Source organism: Rattus rattus, chromosome 18, assembly GCF_011064425.1.
Source record: "Rattus rattus isolate New Zealand chromosome 18, Rrattus_CSIRO_v1, whole genome shotgun sequence".
Classification (NCBI taxonomy): Eukaryota; Metazoa; Chordata; class Mammalia; order Rodentia; family Muridae; genus Rattus; species Rattus rattus.
Window position 1 is genome coordinate 40,942,334 of NC_046171.1, and position 22,179 is coordinate 40,964,512.

The 22,179-nt window shown below is 48.4% G+C and overlaps 1 protein-coding gene across 1 annotated transcript in view; it reads right to left on the reverse strand.

The window, feature by feature from the left end:
• Nucleotides 1–22,179, reverse strand: part of Fig4 (FIG4 phosphoinositide 5-phosphatase) — a 115,016-nt gene that overhangs the window by 37,933 nt on the left and 54,904 nt on the right. Inside the window, exons 15-18 of the mRNA XM_032888490.1 lie at nt 21,098–21,264; nt 9,262–9,400; nt 3,131–3,189; nt 1,663–1,810 (exon numbers count right to left, since the gene is read on the reverse strand). Of these exons, the coding sequence (XP_032744381.1) occupies nt 1,663–1,810; nt 3,131–3,189; nt 9,262–9,400; nt 21,098–21,264 (513 nt within the window). The remainder of the gene's footprint in view (nt 1–1,662; nt 1,811–3,130; nt 3,190–9,261; nt 9,401–21,097; nt 21,265–22,179) is intronic.

Sequence of the window (22,179 nt, forward strand, 5' to 3'; positions counted from 1 at the left end):
TTCTCCCCACTGTGCCTGGATGCTACTCTCCCGGCTCCTGGAAAGAAATAAAGTAATCTTGGGTCTGACTTAAAAATGTCTATCAAATGTTATCTAATTTTTTTTTTCTGTTTTGTTTTCTTGAGACAAGGTCTTACTGCATAGAAGAAGCTCAACTCACTCCATATCCTAGAGTGGCCATGAACACACAATGTCCTTGCCTTCTCCACTTCCCAAATGCTGAGATGACAGACCTGTGCCAGCACACCAAATGTCTAGGCAATGCAATTGGATTCTTCTTTGTTTTTAAACATACGGGGGGAGGAGCAAATAGGGAGGAGAGGAGGGAGGGAAGGAGGAGGAGGAGGAAGAGAAGGAGGAGGAAGAAGAAGAGGAAGAAGAGGAAGAGGAGGAGGAAGAAGAAAAGGAGAAGGAGGAGGAGGAAGAAGAGAAGGAGAAGGAGGAGGAGGAAGAGAAGGAGGAGGAGGAAGAGGAGGAAGAGGAAGAAGAGGAGGAGGAGAGAAGGAGGAGGAGGAGAGAAGGAGGAGGAGGAAGAGGAGGAGAAGAGGAGGACGAAGAGGAGGAGGAGAGAAGGAGGAGGAAGAGGAGGAGGAAGAGGAGGAGGAAGAGGAAGAAGAAGAAGAAGAAGAAGAAGAAGAAGAAGAAGAAGAAGAAGAAGAAGAAGAAGAAGAAGAAGAAGAAGAAGAAGAAGAAGCAGCAGCAGCAGCAGCAGCAAGCATCTGCAGATCCCACACGTGTGAATTTGTTTACTCACTAAAATGTATGTACAGGCACAAATCCACACTCCCGCTGCTGCTACAGGCTCTCCAGGCACGTGTGTGTAAGGAGCAGTGCGAGCCTGAGTCGCCCGGTTCTCAAGCTCCAGGAGGGGTTCAGCAGGCCAGAGCGTGGGCTGTCTAGTTTTGCTCGCACTGTAAATGAGTGTCCTTTAAGCTATCTATTCTGGGCTACGTTTTTGCATTTGTGTGTATTTTCTGTTGGCCGTCTTGCTGTTTAAAATGGTCCGGGAGCACAGGGCTGTGGCTATTTAGTGTTTCTAACAATAAGAAGCCTGTGGTGAGCCTTGTGGAAAAAAATACACATCAGATAAGCTTAGTTACGCTGACTTAGCTGTTAACACAATGCTGGGAGGTAGGGAAGGACAGGAGGGGAGGGGAGGGGAGGGAAGGGAAGGAGAGGGGAGGGGGGGGGAAGGGAGGGAGGGAGAGGGGAGGGGAGGGGAGGGGAGAGGAGAGAGGAGAGGAGAGGAGAGGAGAGGAGAGGAGGGGGGGGGGAGAGGGGAGGAAATGAGAGGGGGGGGGGAGGGGGAGAGGAGAGCAGAGGAGAGGAGAGGAGAGGGGGGGAGGGGGGGGAGGAGGAGAGAGAGCAGAGGAGAGGAGGAGAGGAGAGGAGGAGGGGAGAGGGAGAGGAGAGGAGAGGAGAGGAGAAAATATTGAGTTGATTCCAGATGGTAAATTAGGGCCAGCAGGGGAGAGATTTCAACTTATCAAATAAGAGCAATTAACTCAGCTGGCCATGAGGGGTTGCAGTGACAGGTCCCCCGTCACAGGAGGCATTCTGACTCAAGGCCTCCTCTCTGAGCAGCCTTCAGAACAGACAAACCTCTACAAACTAGAGAAATGCGAGTTTTCCAGTGCTTACAGTTGCGGTACCACGACATACCGTGCTGAACTTGTCATGGCCAGGCAAAAGGTGTCATCAAAACTACTCAATTCATACGGCCGGAAGAACTCATTGTGAATATCAATCTCCTCTTCCCATCTGTGAAACTTCTTCACCGTCAACTTCTTTAGGTTTGCAGCACAGATAACTGAGAAATACAACGTCCTGTTACTAACCCAGCAGTGGAGCACCTCCAGCACATGGGTGCAATACCACCAGCGCTCACAGACGGCCTTGTCACAGCCAGCATGGACACAGCACTGGCCCAGCCTTCTCAGATCCAGCACCTAATACTCAGGAAAGAGACCCCTGCACAAAAACGCCACATATCTGCTCGTAACAGCTCTAAGGTGAGTCCTTGCCCAAGGTAGGAGCACAGTCACTTCAGAAACTTAATTACTCGTTCCCAAAGATTCATTTTACTCTCCAGTTCTCCCTCCTACGCCCTACCTTAATCAAATGAGCATACAGCTCTTCCCTAGTCTCTGTTGCCATTCACATCCTATTAATGGTCATGGGTAAAGTCCTGTCTAAGCCAGGTTGGAGGCTCAGTAGGTAAGAGTACTTTGCTGCCAAATCTAATGATGTGAACTCCATCTAGAAAGTCGCATGATGGACCCCGTGATCTCCACACGTGTTCCATGACACACACCCTATACATGTTCACGCCCACACAGAAATAAAATAAAGTGTTTTCCTTTCTCTAAAACAGCCAACCCACTTTAGCAATAGTAGTAATGATTTTGTCCAGAGTTTCAAGTTGCACATGCTTGAGAGATGAATTGATTTAGTAACCTTGGTAACCTGTTCTGAACTTCCCCATCCAAAGCTCAGATGCAGAAGCATAGATTAAATAGATTTATGACCTGCTACACTTTTACAGATGGTAAACTGGTTGACCAACGTCAAAATAATAAATTACCAATATAGTTACAGAGTGGGGACTGCACTCTATGTACTTAAACTTGGAAACACTCTTCTAATGTATAGTACATTTTAGTGTATTCCTTTATATAAATTATCCTGCCTTTCTCATATTAATAAAATTTAGTTTCAACTTGATTAGAATATATATATATCTTTTCTGCTGCTTAGCTACAGAAAAAAATAATTTCTGCTTGTAAATATGTCCTTACTTCCTCTCAATCTCTCTAAAACGTCATAGAAAAACTTAATATGTGATATAATCAATCCTAATTCAAAATGAATCACTGTGCCAACCAAATGTTTGCACTGCTTATCTAATCATTAAAAGCCACAGCACAGGGGCGGGGCTGCTCAGATCGAAGGAAGTGACATCACCTCCTCCTAGAACATGCTGAGAGATAGCTGGACGGTCCCCTAACAGACCAGTAACACGGTCAGCTCCCTCCGAAGGTAGCGCGTCCAACGCTTTAGTGCTTTCAGCCTTTTAAGGCTTAGTTTCGAAACGCACGGCAGAAACTGTGAAAGAGAGGCGGGCACTCACCTTCGTCGTAAGGCAGCGGCAAATGCTTCACCACCTCTGGTGTCCACCAGTGAGTATAACTGCAAGAATCAAAGGGACAAGGGGACCAAACATGAATGCTGGCTCTCTAGAGGTCACCAAGCACAAACCTCAGCCTTCACCTTCAAAGGCCCTTTCTCCTCCTGCGATAACAACACGTTGGGAGAGCTTTCGACAGAGCAGGTCTTCACACATTGAGCTGCTTCTTATGTCTTCCCTGCTTCATCTCCGCCAGAGACTTGCAAAATGCCAAGACCTCTGCTATTGTTTAGTTTTGGCTGAAAAACAGATTCTCATAAACCATGCAGACTCGAGGTTACTCCTCAGTGTCACCTGGTGAACAGTGAGCCATCACCCGAGACCGTGACTGAGAGCCAAGCCTGCTCTACTGCTCTGGGATGTGTGTGGAGCTAATGAAGCAAGTCATGAAACCATCAAGGGTCAATTGGATGGCTCCAAAAAAAAAAATTCCCTTAGGGCACAACATGAGCAATTTATGTTCGTTTTAGCTGAGAACTTGGGCCACTTATGGACACAGGCCAGATTCAGGGTAGGGAACTTGAGCTGGCTGGCCTTCTGCTGGGAGATTCTGACATATATAGAGAAAACCGGAACAGTCCTGAGACCCAGGATTTAATTGTTTATCAAATTCTAATGAAATAGAGATTCCATGAGAAGAAAGAGCTCTGTCAAAATCTGTACGGGTTAGAAAATAAAAGAATACAAATTTAAAAGAAAGCCAGATTTCCAAATAGTTTAAAAATAAAGCCCATGGTCCGAAATACTACAAAGGAAAATTAGCACGATAGGTTTTAAAGGATAAAAATGCTGAAATTATGATCCTGAGTTTCCTAATTATGAACAAACAAAATGGAGGTGCACCCAAATGCTACAGGCGGGTTATCTCCAAGGGGGTAAGCTGCATCCACCCACTGGGAGGGACAGGCAAAGGAGAGGGAAGCCGGGAAACTGGGCGTGAGTGGGGCTGTCAGAAGAAAAGGCTTCCTGGAGTCGGGTCAGGTTTTCTGTCCAAATCCTCTATGCCCAGTTCTTCCTGGGCCTTCCTACAAATCAAATCTGAGTCAGAAGCCTGGCCGGGATTCCTGATGTTTTCACAAGCCTCTGGGTGATACTGAGGAACGGTTTCCAAGCTGCTTTCCCCATAGTATCCGGGATCATGAACAGAACAGAGAGAAGCCTGCTGCTGGTAGGGACTTAATCCAATTGCTTGACATTTATTGATCACTTGATATCATATCAGACACTGCCCTAAGCGTTCAAAGAGCCACGTGGAAAATAGCGGCGACACACGAGGTAAGAGGGAGGATCTACAGCGGAAGAAGAAAGCGGCCGTAGACCATCTCTAGTCAAGTGTCCTGGCGAGGGGGAGAGCTGAAGCTCACCTCATCAGAAGTGGCTAAACTCACTCCCGATGCCCCACAGTGAGAGGAGCACAGATCCCAACAACTACACGTCAGCCAAGGAGACCTCAATCCCAGCAAAGTTAGAGAATCAAATTTTCCACACAGATAGGTTGTGAGTAACCCAAAAAATAAATTCACATTCAAATAAGCCGCGTTCATACTGATTCTGTTTACTCTTTTGGGCAGAGAATCGGGTCAAAGAAAGACACAGAGCGACTGTCAGAGGGCGGAGTGTGATGGGGCGCACATGCTCATAATGCGAGCAGAGTATGTGCGTCTTCTGCTCCAATGCTCTAACCCAGGCAAGAGAAGACGGCAGAGGAGACAGCAGACAATCTATAAGGAACTCGCTAAAAATATGTTGCTTACAATTTGTGTCCTTAGGAAAAAAGAAGCAAACACTGTCTAAGCACTGAGTCTTAATGTAGAACACACTATACGGATATGGTGGTTTGGATAGACAGGGTCCCCACCCCACCCTCCCATCCCCCCAGCCCCCCACCCCCCAGCCCGGCTGCTGTGAATCAGATGAGAGGTCTCTCGGCTACTGCTCCACTATTCTTCCTGCCTGCCTTGCTGCCGTGTGCCCTGCCATGGGTCACAGACTCACCTTCTGAAATTGTAAGCAAGCCCCCAGTTAAATTATTTATTTTATTCCATAAATTGCCTTGGTCATAATGTCTCTTCCCGGTGATAGAAAAGTAAACTAAGACAGATGGACAATAGAATTAAGAGGTACTTTTGTCTCGGTGAGGTGAGACCAGGCCACGGGTTTCAAAACCATATTACCAGAGCGCATTTCCTTAAGTAATGTAAAATGATATAAGAATATTTTCTGAAAGACCTAAGTCCTACGTGTGCCTCAGAAATACAGAAGCCTGTGGGAAAGACGTGTCCTGGAGAGAGGATCGACTGAGACAGAGAGGCTGAGAGGACCAAGCGAGGACAAGGACAATCTTAGGCCTCTATCTGCCACCAGGCTCGTTTGCTCACAGAGAAGGTGTCTGCACAGGGCATGAAACTGCCTTGGGGCTAGGGATCAGAACAGAATGCCTTCCCCTGTGCACAATGCCCCATAAACCATTCTTTTCTTTTCAGTCCCTAGCATTCCACTGGGTTTCTTCGCTCCCAGGGAAATTTAAGACGCACGTCTTTAACTCTCCTAGCTACATGGAGCTTCTAGAACACGACCAAAGAAGCCAATGTCTGTGAACAGGCAGAGAACCACGGACAGGACAACGGCATCCGAAAGACAGACAACTGTTAACCGATCCCAACCAGGACGCACCACACTGGATGGGCGGAGGTGTAGGGCGGCACGCCACAGGCTTTACTCGGCATTCGTTATCCCAGGGTTATGAGATGAAGATGGCCAGTTGATTAAATCTGAAGTATGTTAAATACTTCTCAATCTGATAGGAGTATTTAGTTAGGAAAAAGGATGCACTTAACGACTTTTCCTTTCTTGCGGAAGCAGGCAAACTGTATATGATCGGAATGGTGACCATATGGCCGTGTGACACAGTCAGGGATGTGGTGCTTGTAGCAGAGATGGAGCTCGAGGGCGCTGTCACAGCGATGCTGAGAATAGCTACAGTTAGTAGGTAGTCTCACAGTGGTGAGCAGAGACTGCAGACCCTGAGTGGTGATCCCAGGGGTCTCACAGTCATCGACAAAACTCAGGCCAACCTGTGACCGCTACCGCAGACATGGCCACAAGCTTAGGCTAGACTTTAATATCGACCGGAACACACAGGGCATGGTAGGCTGACGAGGGTCAGCATACAAGATTTCAGTGAAGCAGATCTGAGTGCAAGGCAAGAAACAACTGTGTAAGCAGTGGTGCCAACAACCAGCCTCTTACGGGGGCACGAACCTAGGCTTGCTAAACACAGGAAAGATGGGGCCTCTGGATAGACAGGAAACTCACACACCGGACTGTGAGCGGGGCCAGAAAATTTCCCAACTCTAAAAATAAATGAAACAATTAGTGGGTGGTATCTAAACACAGGCTGGGGACTATATAAACGCTTCCCTGGCACGCGAGGTAATAAATGAGATATTAACCAGGCTTTGAGCGAAGGTGCAGTGAGTGGTTTGAGCGCGGCAACACACGTGGGGCTCAGCGTAACAGAGGCAGTGACTAGAGTGGGTTCTACGTCCCTCCCCCGATATCAGAACCGACATGACATCACCGGGAACTTCCGCAGTGAGTACAGGATAGCCACCACGCTTGAGGACACAGGTGAACACATAATCAAGTGGCCATTGCTATCGCATCATACAAACGGTGTAACAGTGCCCAAGTCTCCAGATTTTATGGGCATCCTGCCTGATTTTTAGTAAATTCCTAATGAACACCACCAGGACCCACGTGTGCGTGACCGTTTTAAACGATCTCGTCTGATGCCCGGGGAGCACAGCTTTCCTGATAGGAAGCAGAATCAGAGCAGCTGATTGGCTGTGAAAGGCGACTTGGGTGGCGACTACAGGGAGGTGTACCAGGGCCCGGTTCCTTCACGTCTGTGTTTCTCCTGTAGCCAGGCACAGCTTCCACTGGAGGACTGAGACATCAGCACAACCACAAAACCTTCACCCTACGATGTGGCCTGCCTGAAAGACGTGCTGAGGTACAGGTGGCACAGAAATGCGGGAATGGCCAGCCAATGACTGCTCCAACTTGAGACCCATACCACGCCTGACGCTGCCTGGGAGGAAGGATTGTAGGCGCCAGAGGGGCCAAGAACCCCCACAAGAACAAGGCCCACGGAATTGTCTAAGCAAGGATCAGAGGGCCTCGAGAGACTGAAGCAGCAGTCAGTCTGTACGGTCTTACCTATCAGCCCCTCTACACACGTGAAGTAATTAAATCTCATGAGATCTAGTGCCCTCTCTTCTCCACTGATGGGAAAACAGGGTCTCAGGGGTAAGGAACCACACCAGTGCCTGTTCTCGGATTCGAACTTAGCACACTGTGAGCTAGGCTGAGCCCCACGCTCTTGTCTGATGCCCCCTCTGGTTTAACTGTTCATTTATGTTGGGCATCATCGCAATTTAATAGGCATCAAAATAACCTACACGGCTGGGCGACAGTAGGAAATCCCAACCCAAACACTAAGGCACAGTCCCTCTGTCCCTCAGTTTCCTATTTTAGAACATGGGCTGGGACACCAGCTTCCTTCTGTTCCCACACCCAGGTCCCCAAGGCCACCTGCTTCAATTATAACTCGAGGTCAGCAGGTGGCTTTCCACCTGTAAATGCTAGGTAATTCCTGCAGGAGAGAGTGGAGTGTTGGCTTTGCCAGCAGTGCGTTAACTGTTTCAGTACTGGGTAACTCGACATTTCAGGACACCAACCATATTTACCTCTGGTCAATAACCGGCAAAGCCAAGCGCAAGTGTTTACACACGCTTCGTAAAACATAATTAACTCAAAATTTTTGTCATTAAGATTGGTAGTAAAGGATCATTTATTAACAATAACTATAATTTTAAAATGCACAGAGCTTCATTTATAGAGAAAAATCATGAATTAAGGTATCTTTTCTAATGTGAACCAATGAACAGAAGTGCAAAGCCTGCTAACATTTTAAATATTCTTGTAGCAGCACAACAGACATTTGCAACTACGTTTGCGGTTTTGTGCTGGTTTGTGCTGGTTTGTGCTGGTCTGTGCTCACAATGAGCACGGGCTGGCAATAATTCAGAGGTCTATTAAAGCTATTTCACTGTACCTACCAGAGGCCATGAAAGAAAGCACTATGGGAGACCTGCGTTACTTCATGCCCTGAGGGAAAAACGAGCCATGTCCAACTTCCTATATGTTGCTCAAGAGACACAGCTCGTCCTACGAGCCCAGGACTCCTCACTTGAAACTAGAAGGAGTTGGTGGCTGAGTTCTCATGACGACTCTGTGGGATGTGCGTCCAGCCACTCACATCTTGCATGTGAGGAAACTGAGGGCCAGAGGGGTCAAAGAATTCGTCTCACGCCACACACCTACAGATACTCCAGCTCAAATTTTCCCACAGTGTGTGGGCTCGCGCTACCTGACACCGTATTAAACTGCTCTGCGGAAGCTGTTCTTTTCAGACCCCCACTCTGGAGGCCAGGCTGGCCTACGCTTGCAGCGATCCCACCTTCTTAGCCACCTCAGTGCTACGGTTAAAGGCAAGTCCCGCCATGCACAGCTCGTCTGAGAGGATTATCACTAGTTTAACTATAACCAAACGGACCGCACTGGTGAAGGCCTCCGGAAAGCCAGATTGGCAGAGCCAACAATCACAGCTCTGGCTTCCTGTTTGGACTATCAGCCCAGAGCTATTTATGTTGGAAGAGAGAACATTGAAAAACATTTTGCTACTTTCCTGTAACAAAGTAAACACTGCTCAGCTACGGGCACTCCCAGAAGGGCTCCTTGAGTCTTGGGTTTCTTTCTCAGCCGTAGGAACCGTTCAAGAATGCAGCCGCTGGACCACATCTCACATCCTGGAGGTTTAGCCGGATCCCAGAGACCATGCAGAAGAGCCAGCTACCAGTCATGATTTGCCAGCAACCACCAAGCCCAAAGCCACAGCACACGCTAAGACTCATGCCTTCATGCTGTGCGTTCACGTCATACCATGGCAGCTCAGTGCAGCATCGGCTCTGCGTCCCCTCGGTAGACCAGGGGACCACATACATACTCACCTCCTTTTGGGGGGTAAAAGGCTCATGGTGTTTTTGTGATGCAGGTAAAAGTCTGTGGGGAGTTCCCAGAGATGAGGTTTCCCTTCTGTGGGGTGGAAAACACCCAAGAACAGGTTGATGGAATCTTGTCTGTCTGCATCTAAAAAAACAAAAAAAAAAAAATATAGATTTCAGAAAACCCATTCTGGATGCAGCCTGCCCGGAGGACCTCTCTGATGACATGGACCCAACTACAGCTTCCTAGAACAGACCTCTAAAGAAGACACAACTGCATTTTAAATGTCATACACACATACACAGATTCAGCCACGCATATTCTGAGGAGAATAAAAGCCTTGCTCTGATTGATGCTTCCCTCTCCCCTGATGCCCCTTGTAGCCAGGGGCGGGGGATATAGACTGTTTCTTGAATGCTCCTACATAAATCAAACTGCGTGACCTTGACCAAGTCAGCTGCACAGCCCCTCTCCGAACTCCTTTCTTCAACAGAGATGCTGTTTACGACATCGCTGCCCCTCAGCTGCAAGACTGCCTTCTTCTGTGACAATGAAGGCAGCAGTGGCGACGGCACATGAACAACAGCCTCATGCCAACCCTTCAGTCACCTCAACGCTGTCCTCCCACACCGAGCTATCCAGCGACAAACCTGACTGGCACGTGTCCTGTGCCCTTTTCCTCATTCTGCTTGGCAATGAGCAAGCACACTGAGGTGCTCTTCACAACCACCCTTTCCATTCTGCACCTTCTCCTCCTGCCCCCTTCACCCCTCCCCTCACGCCCTTCCTGCCATCCCTGTCCCGGAGGAACAATATTCAGTTTCCCACAGATATTCCTGAGAGTCTTTCTGAAGGACTAAGAAGGGAGATACAATGCATTTCTTGTAGCAGCTAAGAAGGGAGATACAATGCATTTCTTGTAGCAGCTAAGAAGGGAGATACAATGCATTTCTTGTAGCAGTGCTGCGAGCACCCAAGATCAGCATTGGGACATCTTCTCATCCTCACAAAGCAGATGAAGTGTCAGATGTGTCGCCTATGCTACTATTTTGGCAGGAAGCACTCCATTAAAACAGCCTTCCCCTTCGGCCTGAAAATACTACATAAAGGGATGTGTTTCTACGCCGAGTGTCTGTGGGGCCTTCTACCTATTTGCTGGGGGGAAACGAGTGTTACATGACACAGGCAGGGCCACCCCAATGTTTGCCTCAGCACACAGCTCTGAAGTAAACACGCTGTTCTCGTGGTAATTGTATTCTCTGTGCTTCTTGAAGAGACTCACGGCACTTGATAATTCATTTCACACGGTGCCCCAGAATAGCTCAATGCTACCTAAAGCACCTTTCCGTTTTCCAGCCATGTTTTCAACGAGTTCCTCGCACCTTCTAAATATAATGACATCTTCCTTAAAAGATAAGTGAGTACAGTAAACACGGAGGGGGAGACAGAAGCTCCTCGTGCTCAGGGGTAACCCCTCACAGATCATTGGGAGGTCCTGAAGCCACTGCTACTGCTGTTGCTGCTGCTGCTGCTGCTGCTGTCACAACAGAAAGTCTCTCTATGGTGGCGCAGTCATCTGAGCTTGGGCCACGAGGTCACCCTATGAGGCTGAGCATTAGTTGGACTATTATTATTATTATAATACTTTTTTCTTAAGATTCGTTTATTTTCTAAGTGTTTTGTGTGCACGGACATCTGCACACCAGAAGAGGGTACTGGGTTTCATGGAATTATGGTTTTAGACAGTTGTACACCACCATGTGGTTGCTGGGATTTGAACTCAGAACCTCTGAAGAGCAGCCAGTGCTCTGAGCCATCTCTCTAGCCCAGGACTCTTTTTTTTTTTTCCTGGCTTTTTGAGCCAGGGTCTCTCTATGTCACCCTGGCTATCCTGGAACTCACTCTGTAGACCAGGCTACCCTTGAATTCAGAGACCTGCCTGCCTCTGCTCCCGGGTGCTGAGATCAAGGGCATGCACCGCTATGCTCAGTCTGCCTGGACAGTTTAAACTGTAGAATGAAGTAGCTTTTTCCTGTGAGATGGTAGCATTTGGTTATGGTCAGGTGCGCAACAGAGGCTGGTACTCTGTAGTGCGGCTAGTGTGTGGACAAGTGAGTGCCTGTTTCTATATTCAATTATGCTTTCAAGGCAGAATACCTACGAGCTATTCAAATTAAGTACTGACGAGGTTTATTACTAATTATATTTAAATGACACAGGACTAGATATAATAATTTTAAATCAATTGCCACAAGAACACTTTGGAACTAAATTATCTGTTAGTCCAGTATTCAGTTTATGATGAAATAGCTTCTTTTGCCAGTTACATAAATAAGACTTATTTACCAGTTTAATAAATAGTATGTTGTTAAACTGTTAGAGAGAAAAAGAAATCAGATGCCTATCTTGTACCACTTGATGAAACAAATACTACTGAAATCTAAGAATGGCTCGGATCAGCAGGCAGTAGGGCCAAGTCCAGGAACACTGAAAAGGCAGAGACGGAACCACTGAACATATAAAACTCCAGCTTTGCTATTTATCCAGTGTTGGCTAAACCACTCCTGCCAGGGTGGTGAACACTTCCTAGCCTAGTGCCCTCAGGCTCTGCTGAAAGGAAGGTTAGCTGATTAGCCTTTTCTGAGGAAATCCATCTGTGTGGGTTGAATAGGGACGGCCCCCACAGACTCACGTGTTTGAATGCATGGCCCATAAGGAATGGCACTATTAGGAGGGATGGCCTTGTTGGAGGAAGTGCGTCACTGCAGGCTTTGAGGTCTCCTATGCTTTTACACCCGGTGTGTTACACGGTCTCCTTCTGCTGCCCACAGATCATGTAGAGCTCTCAGATTCCCTTCCAGCACCATGCCTGCCTGCACACTGCCCTGCTTCCCGCCATGACGATAATGGACTGAACCTCTGAAACTGTAAGCCAGCCCCAGTAAAATGTTTCCTTTTAGGAGTTGCTGTGGTCATGTGGTCTCCTCACAGCAATGAAACCAAGACACCGTACCTGTGAATAACCTTGGCTGTCAACCTACCTGGATTGAGAGGCTTCCAGATGGGTGAAGCACCTGAGTTTGCCTGTGAGAGTCTTGGTGGTAAAAAGTAGGTGGTGGGCTTAGTTTGTAGGAGCAGGTCACCGGGGACATGCTCTTGGGAACCATCCTGCCTGTCGGCTTCCTGCCCCCTCCTTTGCTTAGATGGGAAAGTTCCGTCAGCAGCGACCCCATACTTCAGTGATGCTTTACCTGAGCACGCTGGGCCAAACGAGCACGGACAAACCCTGCAAAAAGATGGGCTGAAGGAGCTCCGTCATCCCTTAGGCTTCTGCAGGCATTTTGTCAGTGGCGGGACTACTGCGGTTAGGCCCCGAAAGGCATTCCTACCTTCTGACCTAGATATATGCTTTTCAATTTCACACAAGTAACGGTGAGGGGTGAGCAAAAGGCTGTGTTCAAAGACGTGTGCTCAGGAGTATCTCGGACATACAATACGATAGTGAAATAATCGCTCTTTAAAGGATAAAGCACCACAGTGTTCCTAGGCAATCGTGCCGTAGAGCAGCACCCACATCATCGAAACAGGCAAGAACTCACTATACATCACATGCACAACAGCAGCGCACAATCATGCCTGTCTGAACATAAGCAACTGGCAATCTCTGCGGGTGGGGGTTATGATTTACAGTGAGCTACTCTGTGCTTCCTAAAATTGACACATAATTCATTTAATAGAAAAGAAACCAGTCATTCGCCATCCATGCTCTTTATTGTAGATACAAGGCTAGCAAGAACCTGGCTGTTGGAGATTTATAATTTAGTAAGAAGCTGGTGTTTCTGTGGGCGTGTGCCTGTGTGTGTGTGTGTACGTGCGCGCATGTGAGTGTGTGTGTACGTGCGCGCATGTGAGTGTGTGTGCATGTATGTGTGTGTGCATGTGTATGTGTGTGCATGTGTATGTGTGTGCATGTGTGTGTGCATGTGCATGTGTGTGCATGTGTGTTCATGTGTGTATGTGTATGTTCATGTGCATATGCGTGTGCATGTGTATGCATGTGTGTTTGTATGTGTGTATGTGCGTTTGTGTATGTGTGGGCGTGTGTGTGTATGTGTGTGTGTATCTGTGTGTGTGTGTGTGTGTGTGTGTGTGTGTGTGTGTGTGTGTGATGGGAGGAGGCAGGGGCAGGGTGGGGTAGTTAGGGAAGGGAGGAGGGTGTGGTCTATAAGACCTCAAAGGGAAGCAAGCTGAGCGGGGTGGAGCCCAGGGAAGGGCTGGTGGTGCCAATGGAGACCCAGGATCACAGACAGAGGGAGCCACAGCCCCCAGTCCCAGGTCATGGGAAGAAATTTGACTTAAAAGTAATGGAAACCCCAGGAAGTGTTTCTGGTTTTGTTTGTTTTGAAGAGAGTAGTGATAAGACTGATTTAAATTTATTTTTAATTATTTTTAAATTTTTAAACATTTTATTGATTCTTTGTGAATTTCACATCATGCACCCCAATCTTTCCGACCCTTTGATCTGCCCTCTGCCCTTTCGACCTCCCGACAAAAGAAAACGAGCAAACAAAACAACTCTTGCTATGGAAGCTGTGGTGTGACACAGGGTGTCAAGTGTGTCACACAGCACACCCCTCTGTCCACACAGCTTTACTTACAAATGTCCACTGCCGAGAGTCGTTGGTCTGGTTGGAGGCCGCTGGCTTCTGCTGCACCATCAATACTAGAACTTCACTGGGACTCCTCTCAGATATCCAGTTCTTGCCCTGTGTCACAGGGACCCTGCGTGTACTGCAGCAGCTCAAAAATGGGGTCGACGTTGGCCTGGGCAGCTCAAAGCCAGGGACCTGGGCCTGGGTGGCAGCTGCCTTGGTCAGCTAGACAGCTTTCCCGCACTGACTAAACTTTAGAACACATAAGTCACGCTGGCGGAGAGGCACACGTGCCACCATGTGACGTGGGTGAGAGGAACAAGGCTGAGTAAGTGTGTGGTGGAGAGAAGGGAAGTGGAACAGCGTGTGCACTATGAGGAGAGGCAGAAGTGGAGGCCTGAGTCATCCACGCTGCCACCTGAGGCCAGGGTGATGTCCCTATGTCTGGTTCCACAGCGGTGCGGTAGTGGGGGTCTGTGTACCATTTGGACCAGGGGGAGTGGGCGCCATGTTGATATCTGAGGGCTGTGCAGAGCTGTCTGTGACTGTGACGCTCACCTGCAGACAGGAGAGCTGGCCCCACCCTCAGCAGCTGCAGCACTCAGGAGAGCCGACTCCACCCCTGGCCAGGACAGTGCTGGAGAGCTGGCCCTGATGACATGAGCAGGAGAGAGCTGGTCTATTTTCGCTGGTTGCTGCAGACAGGAGGGCTGGCCCCAGCCCTGGCCTGAGCAAGGCGGGAGAGCTGGCTGGTGGCTCAGGTGCAGGACAGCTGCCACCCAGGCCCAGATCCGGGGCTTGGAGTCGGCCCACGCCAACATCTAGCCCACCTATGAACTGCCAGAGCTCATTAAGGGGTGGGTCCTGCAGAGCAAAGCTGCAGGGTCCCTGTGACTCAAGGCAACAACAGGACATCTGAGAGGAGTGCCAGTGAGGACCCAGGATGGATGGTGTAAAAAAAGCCAGAAGCCTGATCCAGACCAATGACTCACTGCACTGAACATTTCAAGTAAAGCTGTTTGGGCAAAGGGTGGACTGTGGGACAATATAGCTGTCTATATTGTCCACGGCTAGAGCTGTCTTTCTTTCTCTTTCTTTCTTTCTTCCTTTCTCTCTTTCTCTCTCTCTCTTTCTTTCTTTCTTTTTTCTTCCTTCCTTCCTTCCTGCCTTCCTTTCTTTCTTGTTTTTATTTATTTATTTGTGTTTATTTTTTGTTCTCTTTTGGGGGGAGGTTGCCAGGACAGAGGGCAGATATGGAAGGATGAGAGGTGAGTGGGATTAAGGCACATGATGGGAAATTCACAAAGAATAAATAAAAAGCAAAAAAATAAATAAATCCTCCGCATAAGCAATTCCTTTGTGGACGTAAATAAACCGCAGTGCGTGTGAACAGCTAGGCTGATAGTATACGTAGAGATGAGTCAGGGCCACCACAGCTACCGGGAGGTGCTGCTGTACAAATGTCTGCTGTGGGGAGGGCTCAGGGTACAGCTCAGCAGCAAAACACTTACTCGGCACGTAAATGCCTTGGGTTTGACCCCACTGGAAAGGTGGGGAGCGGAGGGGTGGGGAGGGAGTGAGGGAGGGGATGGGAGGGGAGGAAAATAACAGAAGGATTCGATGTGTATTTAGGACGTAGAGTGAACAAGATTTGCTAACACAGGAGACTGTGGGTAAGATGGCTGATAAGGAACCTGAAGGATTCAGGGATGGTTCTTAGGGATGAGGTGGAAAAAATGAGTGGAGAAACAGGTTAAAGATAATTAGTGTTTCTGGCTCAGAAATGGTAAGTTTGAGGGCAGTGTGTGGTGGGTATGTGGGGGGTGTGTGTGTATGTGTATGTGTGAGTGTGTGGTAGGTATGTAGTCGGTATGTGTGGAGTATGTATGTGTATGTGGAGTGTGTGTGTATATGTGGTGTGTATATGTGTGTTTGTGTGTATGTGTGAGTGTGTGGTGGGTATGTAGTGGGTATGCGTGTGTGTGGAGTGTGTGTGTATGTGTGTGTGTGTGTGTGTGTGTGTGTGTGTAGTGGGTATGTGTGATGTGAGTGGGTGTCTATGTGTCTGTGTGTCTGTGTGTATGTTGTTTGGGAGTCAAATCTAGGGCCTTTCACATGCTGGCCAAATCTCTAGCCTTTGTTTTTGTGAGTCAGGGTGAGTCGAGGCTCTAAGCCTGCCTTGTAATCCAAACTGGTCTTGAATTTAAGATCGTTCTGCCTTAGCATCCCAAGTGCTGTGATTGCAGAATGCCCCACCAGGCATAGTTATTTCGAGACTCCGATATCTTAGAGAAATGTGGTAGGAAGAGAATGATCTGGACCTGACACCTTTGTTCCCTAGGATCTTTCCTATGAATATTTCACATTGCATTGTAAAAGGCATTTTGCAAATACAACTGAATTGCTCATAACAACTTCAGGATAACAGGGAAATGACTCTGAATTATCTGTAGTTACATGAATCCTTTAAAGGCAGAACAGGAAGGCAGAGGGGATGGTATAGAAATTTGAAGGACAAAATGGATTCAGGGTGCCAATTGGGGCTATAAAACAGGACAAGTCACGTCTGGAATCAGAGCCAGCTGCCCATGAGACCATGGTGGGATGCTGCCACCAGCCAGAAAGGACCAGGAAGCCTGTAGGTCATCTGGGTTACCTGACACGCTGGCTTTAGTTTCATTTCCGTTTTCTCAGTGGAGAACACAAGCTGAATATTGCGGTGGTTAGTTACCATGGAGAAGGAATGCAGAATTCAACAGGAGGGTAAGGTCAGCATGTAGATGTGTCTTACTACCAAACATATGACACGAGGGTAAAAGTGCAGCAGGAGAAGAGAGGATGACAGTTTAGCAATGGAGCAGGTGTCCATTGTCTGGGCAACATAGCGCGGCAGGGGTTGTGGGAAAGCAGAAGTGTTGGCCCAGACCATAGTTGAATGGGTAAGAGGGAGACAGAAGTAGGAAGGACTATGGCAACATGGAGACGGTCGGCAACCCTGACACAGGTACAAGAGGGTCTGCTCAGGTGGGCAGAGAGCTGGGGCTGTCACAGGAGGGAGATGTGGGATTAGAGAGAGGCCGGAGTTAGATGGGAAACACTCCTGTGCGTTCCTTAACAGAAGAGATGGAGAAGACAGAGACGCTGCGCAACAACAAGGGTGTATTACAGGAACTCGAGAGCAGGTTGCAGCTCAGAGCAGAGACACCCTAGGAACAGAAACACGGCATACAGCAGACTGCATATATGCACGGTCTCTGCATTTGGCAGGGAAGAGACGTTCCCGTCTATGATTTGGATTTTCTCAGTGAAGTGTGAGCCAGCGTCAGTGGCTGGGATTCAGGTCACAGAGGAGAGGACAGGGTATGGGGCAGTCGTTCTAGGGAGCTGGAGAATGACTGTACTAGGGAACGGTGTCGTAAGACTGTCACACTGTCTGCAGTGTGCTCTGCCCAACCTCAACTGGGAGAGACAACTTAGAGCTTTCCCCTGTCATGTCTAACTTCTGTGGTGGCACGAGAGGCAGAGAGACTTGGCTTTCCAAAGGCTACGAGGGCATTTTTGCAATTGTATTTTCTGCTGTAGCCGAATAGAGTTTACTCACTGTTGTCATGAGGATGACCTCAGAAGGTCATCTCACTGTGCGTGATAAGCTGAAGTGTTCTCCATGCATTCCCTTGCGTGTCCCCTTTCAGAGGTAAGCCGAAAAGGGAAAGTGATGGCTACCCACAGAGCACCTCCCGGCACTGGGGAAGTCAGACCAGTTCTGCCTTCCATAACCACTCTCCCTGTGGGTAAGTATGGCAGGCCTCACTTGGTGAGCGCACATTTTATTTTTTGGAAATCTATTTGAAGAGGTCCACTACTGTGCACTCACTACATTTAAATTTTACACATGTATAGTGTGTGTGTGCGTGTGTGAGTGTGTGTGTGCATGCGTAAGTGTGTGTTTTCGTAGTGCATGTATGTGTGAGTGTGTGTATGCGTGTGAGTGTGTGTGTGTTTGTAAGTGCATGCATGCGTGTGTGTGCGTGTATGTTCTGTTATTAACTACAGCAGGTAGTCTGCTTTTTCCCCTTATAATAGAATTTAAAATCAAGATGCTGAAGCAAGAAAATGCAGGCTTAGCAAAATTTAAATACTAAAAAAAGTTTCACAGGGAATTAAAGAGTCTCCCTGGCATCCAAGGGGAGTGCCTAGGTAACTGCTTTTCCAGTACGGCATCCTTCACATGCCTGGGAGACTTGCCAGGCTGGAGTCCAGCATTTGCTCTCTAGAGACAAGGCTCTGAGCACACTGACATCGAAGCCCCAAGAGCTGTTGCTTGTGCGTACATGTGTGTGCACGTGTGCATTTTGAGATAGACCATGCTACATTTCCCAGCCTACACTTAAACTCATAGGTTCAAGCTGTCTTTCTACCTCAGCTTCCCAACTGGGACCACCGGCCTGCACAACAGTGTCTAGCTCTAAGAACTATTTTTAAAATGAGTCCAAAGAGTGGTTCATACAACAACCATCTGTCTACACAAACAGGGCGAAATCCCCAGTCATTTAACTTCAGTACTTCAGTGTCTTAATCCTGAATACCTTCCTGCTCGGCCCAGAGGCATCACATAGGACTGACTAACCGTGGCAAAGCGGTCTTTAATACTTGAGAGAAATCAATCTATATTCAGCGTTATATAATACTCAGCCCTGACAAAATGAGGTGCACGCCCCAGTGACACCACGCTTCTTAGAATAAAGACGTGTGACAGCCGCGTTACTCACAGAGCCTTTCATAACACCTCACCCTTCAGTTTGCATAACCTTGCTGTGCCTTTCTATCTGTACACTCGATCTCCGGCACCAGCGTTACCTTCTAAACTGTGCCTTTCTTTCTAAATGGTCTACATAGCTACACTCATTTCCATCTTCTAGCCCTGCTAAGCAGCCTTGGTCCTTAAGTGTCAATCAGGATCCCCGTTGTAAGGTCAGTGGTGACAGGAGAGGGGCAGGAGAGTGGACGGACGCCGCTTCTCTAAGAGCAATCCTAAACCTGTATCATAGAAGGACACACCCTGCTGCTTACGCTTGCAGCCTTCCGTCTTCTGTCTTCACAGGGGTCTGGAAGCCTGAACCCTACAATGCCAGGGAACATGATCACACTCAGAAAGATGTGATCACACCGGAGTACAGCAGGCTCTTGATTCAGTAAGGCTGGCTGGTGTCCCCGTAAGAAAAGGAAAGGGAAGGAAGAGAACGTCACGAAGGTTGACTTCAACGCGAGGAGTAAAGAGTATGGGAAGGCTAGAGGCAGAGCTTGGAGGAACGCCACCGCGTCAACAGACACCGAGGCCTGCCAGCCACCAGCAGACAGAAGCAAGGGTGGATTCTCGTCTACGGCTTCCAGTGGGAACTGCCCTGCTGACACGGCTGGACTTCAGCATCCACAGCTGGAAGCCGGTGTCTGCTGGTCATGTCAGCATGCCGAGCAAGCCTGTGGTTTGCTTTTGACGCGTGGGCGCTGGCATGCAGTAGGATGTCACTCTCAGGATTATGTGACCTACGGGAGACTGTCCTGCCAGCCGCCTGACGGACAGGCTCTCTCCATAGCCATTTGTGAAGGAGCAAGTGTCCTTCGTCCTATAGGACAGAACTGGACTCTGTCAACAAACACATGGCCTCGGAGGTGGCTCCTTCCCTAGCTGGGACTTCAGATGAGATGGCCTGATTAATTTCCCACCTGCGGCCTTCAGACTGTAAGCAGGACGCCCCAGCCCCACCCCCAACTGCCTGGACCACTGACCCACAAACCGTGGAGAAGACAGTGTGCTGCACACAAACAGAGCATGGCTGACTCACTCCCATTTGCTCTGGGCCTCGTAAACACTAGAAGTAAATGTTGAAGCCCGGGGATGTTTCTCAGGCCCCTACTGCTCAGGACTCTTGCAGCTCCCTCAATATGCGCACATGCACCTTCTTACATGAGAGAAGGCTGCTTCTAGCTCTACCCCTGATCCTTGGCTGTCAGGGTCTCTTGGTCCTCTGGGGGAACTCACTAGCTAGGGCCCAGGACTACCCAATGCTGAGAGCCTGTTTCTAGAAGGCTCCATCCGGTTACCATTGAACACAGTAAGGTTCACTCTAAGGATGCAGACAGCTCTCAGCCTCTAGCACTCTCCTCGGCCATCCCTCTGCTGTAGATCTGATGTATAACCATGCATAGTGAACACATGGGATCCCTGAAGAGGCAGTGCCTAGAGCCTGCTCAAGCCTTTCTCTCCCTTCCCTTGAGATGAGGAAGAGGGAGTAGGACACAGGGAAGCAACAGCAGTCCGTCTTCCCACAGTCCCTGAAGGTTCTGTCCCTCTTCAGTTCCAGGGGGAAAGTCTCATAGGATCAACAGCGGGGCTCATCCTGAAGGAACTCCGCGTGGGGAAATGTGTCTCATTATCGCTTCTGTCTGGATTGAAGTTATGTATACTGATGATGGCATCTGAATGCAGGCAGAAAAAGGACCGCTGGGAACCCGTACTCCAACAATTTAGTACTTGCAGGTCATAAAAGTATGATTAAGTGACTAAGGCTAATGTCATTATTCACTTCTGGCTGACATTTTTAAATTGAGTGACACACTCACAGATAACTACCAGGATGTTAACCCCCGTTTGAAAAAAGTGATTCGACGCTTTTGAATTTCTACATTCCGAAACAGCGAAGGAGAAAGACACGAGGAGGAAGAGTCAAGAAATCCATCCACGTCCCGTCACATAAACGCTGCAACTCCGAGTGGCAGAGTGCAGCGGTGTCCTGCTTTAAAACACAGAACTCAGCATAGTAACTGTTGGCAGACTGCTTGCCTCGCATGCAGTCTAATCCCCAGCACCCTATAGGTCAGGCGCAGTGGGGCGCTGCTGCAATCCCAGCATTCAGGAAGGTCAGAAGTCAAGGTCACCCTCAGCTACTCAGCCAGATGGAGGCCAGCTGGGATGTGTGGAACCAGCCTCAACGAGCACCTTAATATTTATTTATCCAGGTATTGAGCAAATTGTTTCCTAGTGCCTTCTAAGTCACAAAATCCTTTTTATTTAAATGTATAAATAATTTAAACCTTATTTAAGAAAAGAGCTAAAAAGAAAAGCATCTGTGTAGCAGAAGAAAACCGGCTGAGGTGTGAGTGGTAGGACTGCCCACTGCCAGGCGCTCACCTGAAAAGGCATTGCTGTAGTACCGAGACAGTGTCTGCATGATGTCCTTGGAGTGCTGGGTCCACGGCGCTATCTTTCTGTAGGTCTTTACCCGATGAACCAGCTGAGAGCCTCCGTACTGCAGGGAAAGGGTGTCTCCATGGTCTTCATAGAGTTCCTCAAATAACCTACATGGAAGGAAAGCACACATTACACAATGCTGTCACCAGGCCTGGTGACGCAGATCCATAATCCCAGCTACCAAGGAGGCTGAGCCTGGAGGATCACAAGTTCGAGGCCTGCTTGGACTCAGAGTGGACTGAAAGGCAGCCTGAGAAAGTTAGTAAGACTCTGTCCCAGAATGTAAAGTGGGGAGAGGGACTGGGCAAGACTCGGGGATAGAGCACGTGCCCTGGGGTCAGTCCCCAATACGAAGAAAAATTAACCAAAATGATTGTATAAGCCATCCAGAAGGCCAGACTTGGGAAAAAGTCTTTGATGTTACGAATCCTTCTGAATCTTTCAGGTGGACTCTTCAACAGCTTGAGATGGGTGTAAATGTACTGCTCTCATTCCACTGTCTGCCAGGGTAACTCGCTTCCCGTGACATCATTTGGTCCCTCTGAGTTGTTGTTAAACACATGGTCTTGTTACAGACAGCGCCTTGCTCTGTTTAGGCCACTATAATAACGTGGCATAGACAAGGTGACTTACAAACAAGAAATCTTTATTTCTCATGCTTCTAGGAGCTACAACATCTGAGATAAATGCACCAGCAGATTCACTGTCCAGCAAAGGCCCATTTAGTTCACAGGAGGTGCCACCTTGCTTTGTCCTCATGTGAAGAGACTCACCAACATTGTTTTGGTCACTTTTAATATGCCACTAGTCCCAGTGACAGGGATTCCACACTTAGATCCAAGCATGTCCCAAAGATCCCATTCCCTGACACCACCACTTTAGGGGTGAGGACTTCAACATGGACCTAAGGGTGACAGGAACATTCGGATCCCAGCCATCATGTCAGCCATATGCTTTCTATTCTCACAGAGCGACAGACAATGGAGGAACAGGAATCTTGAGCTACTCACTTTGTACCTTGA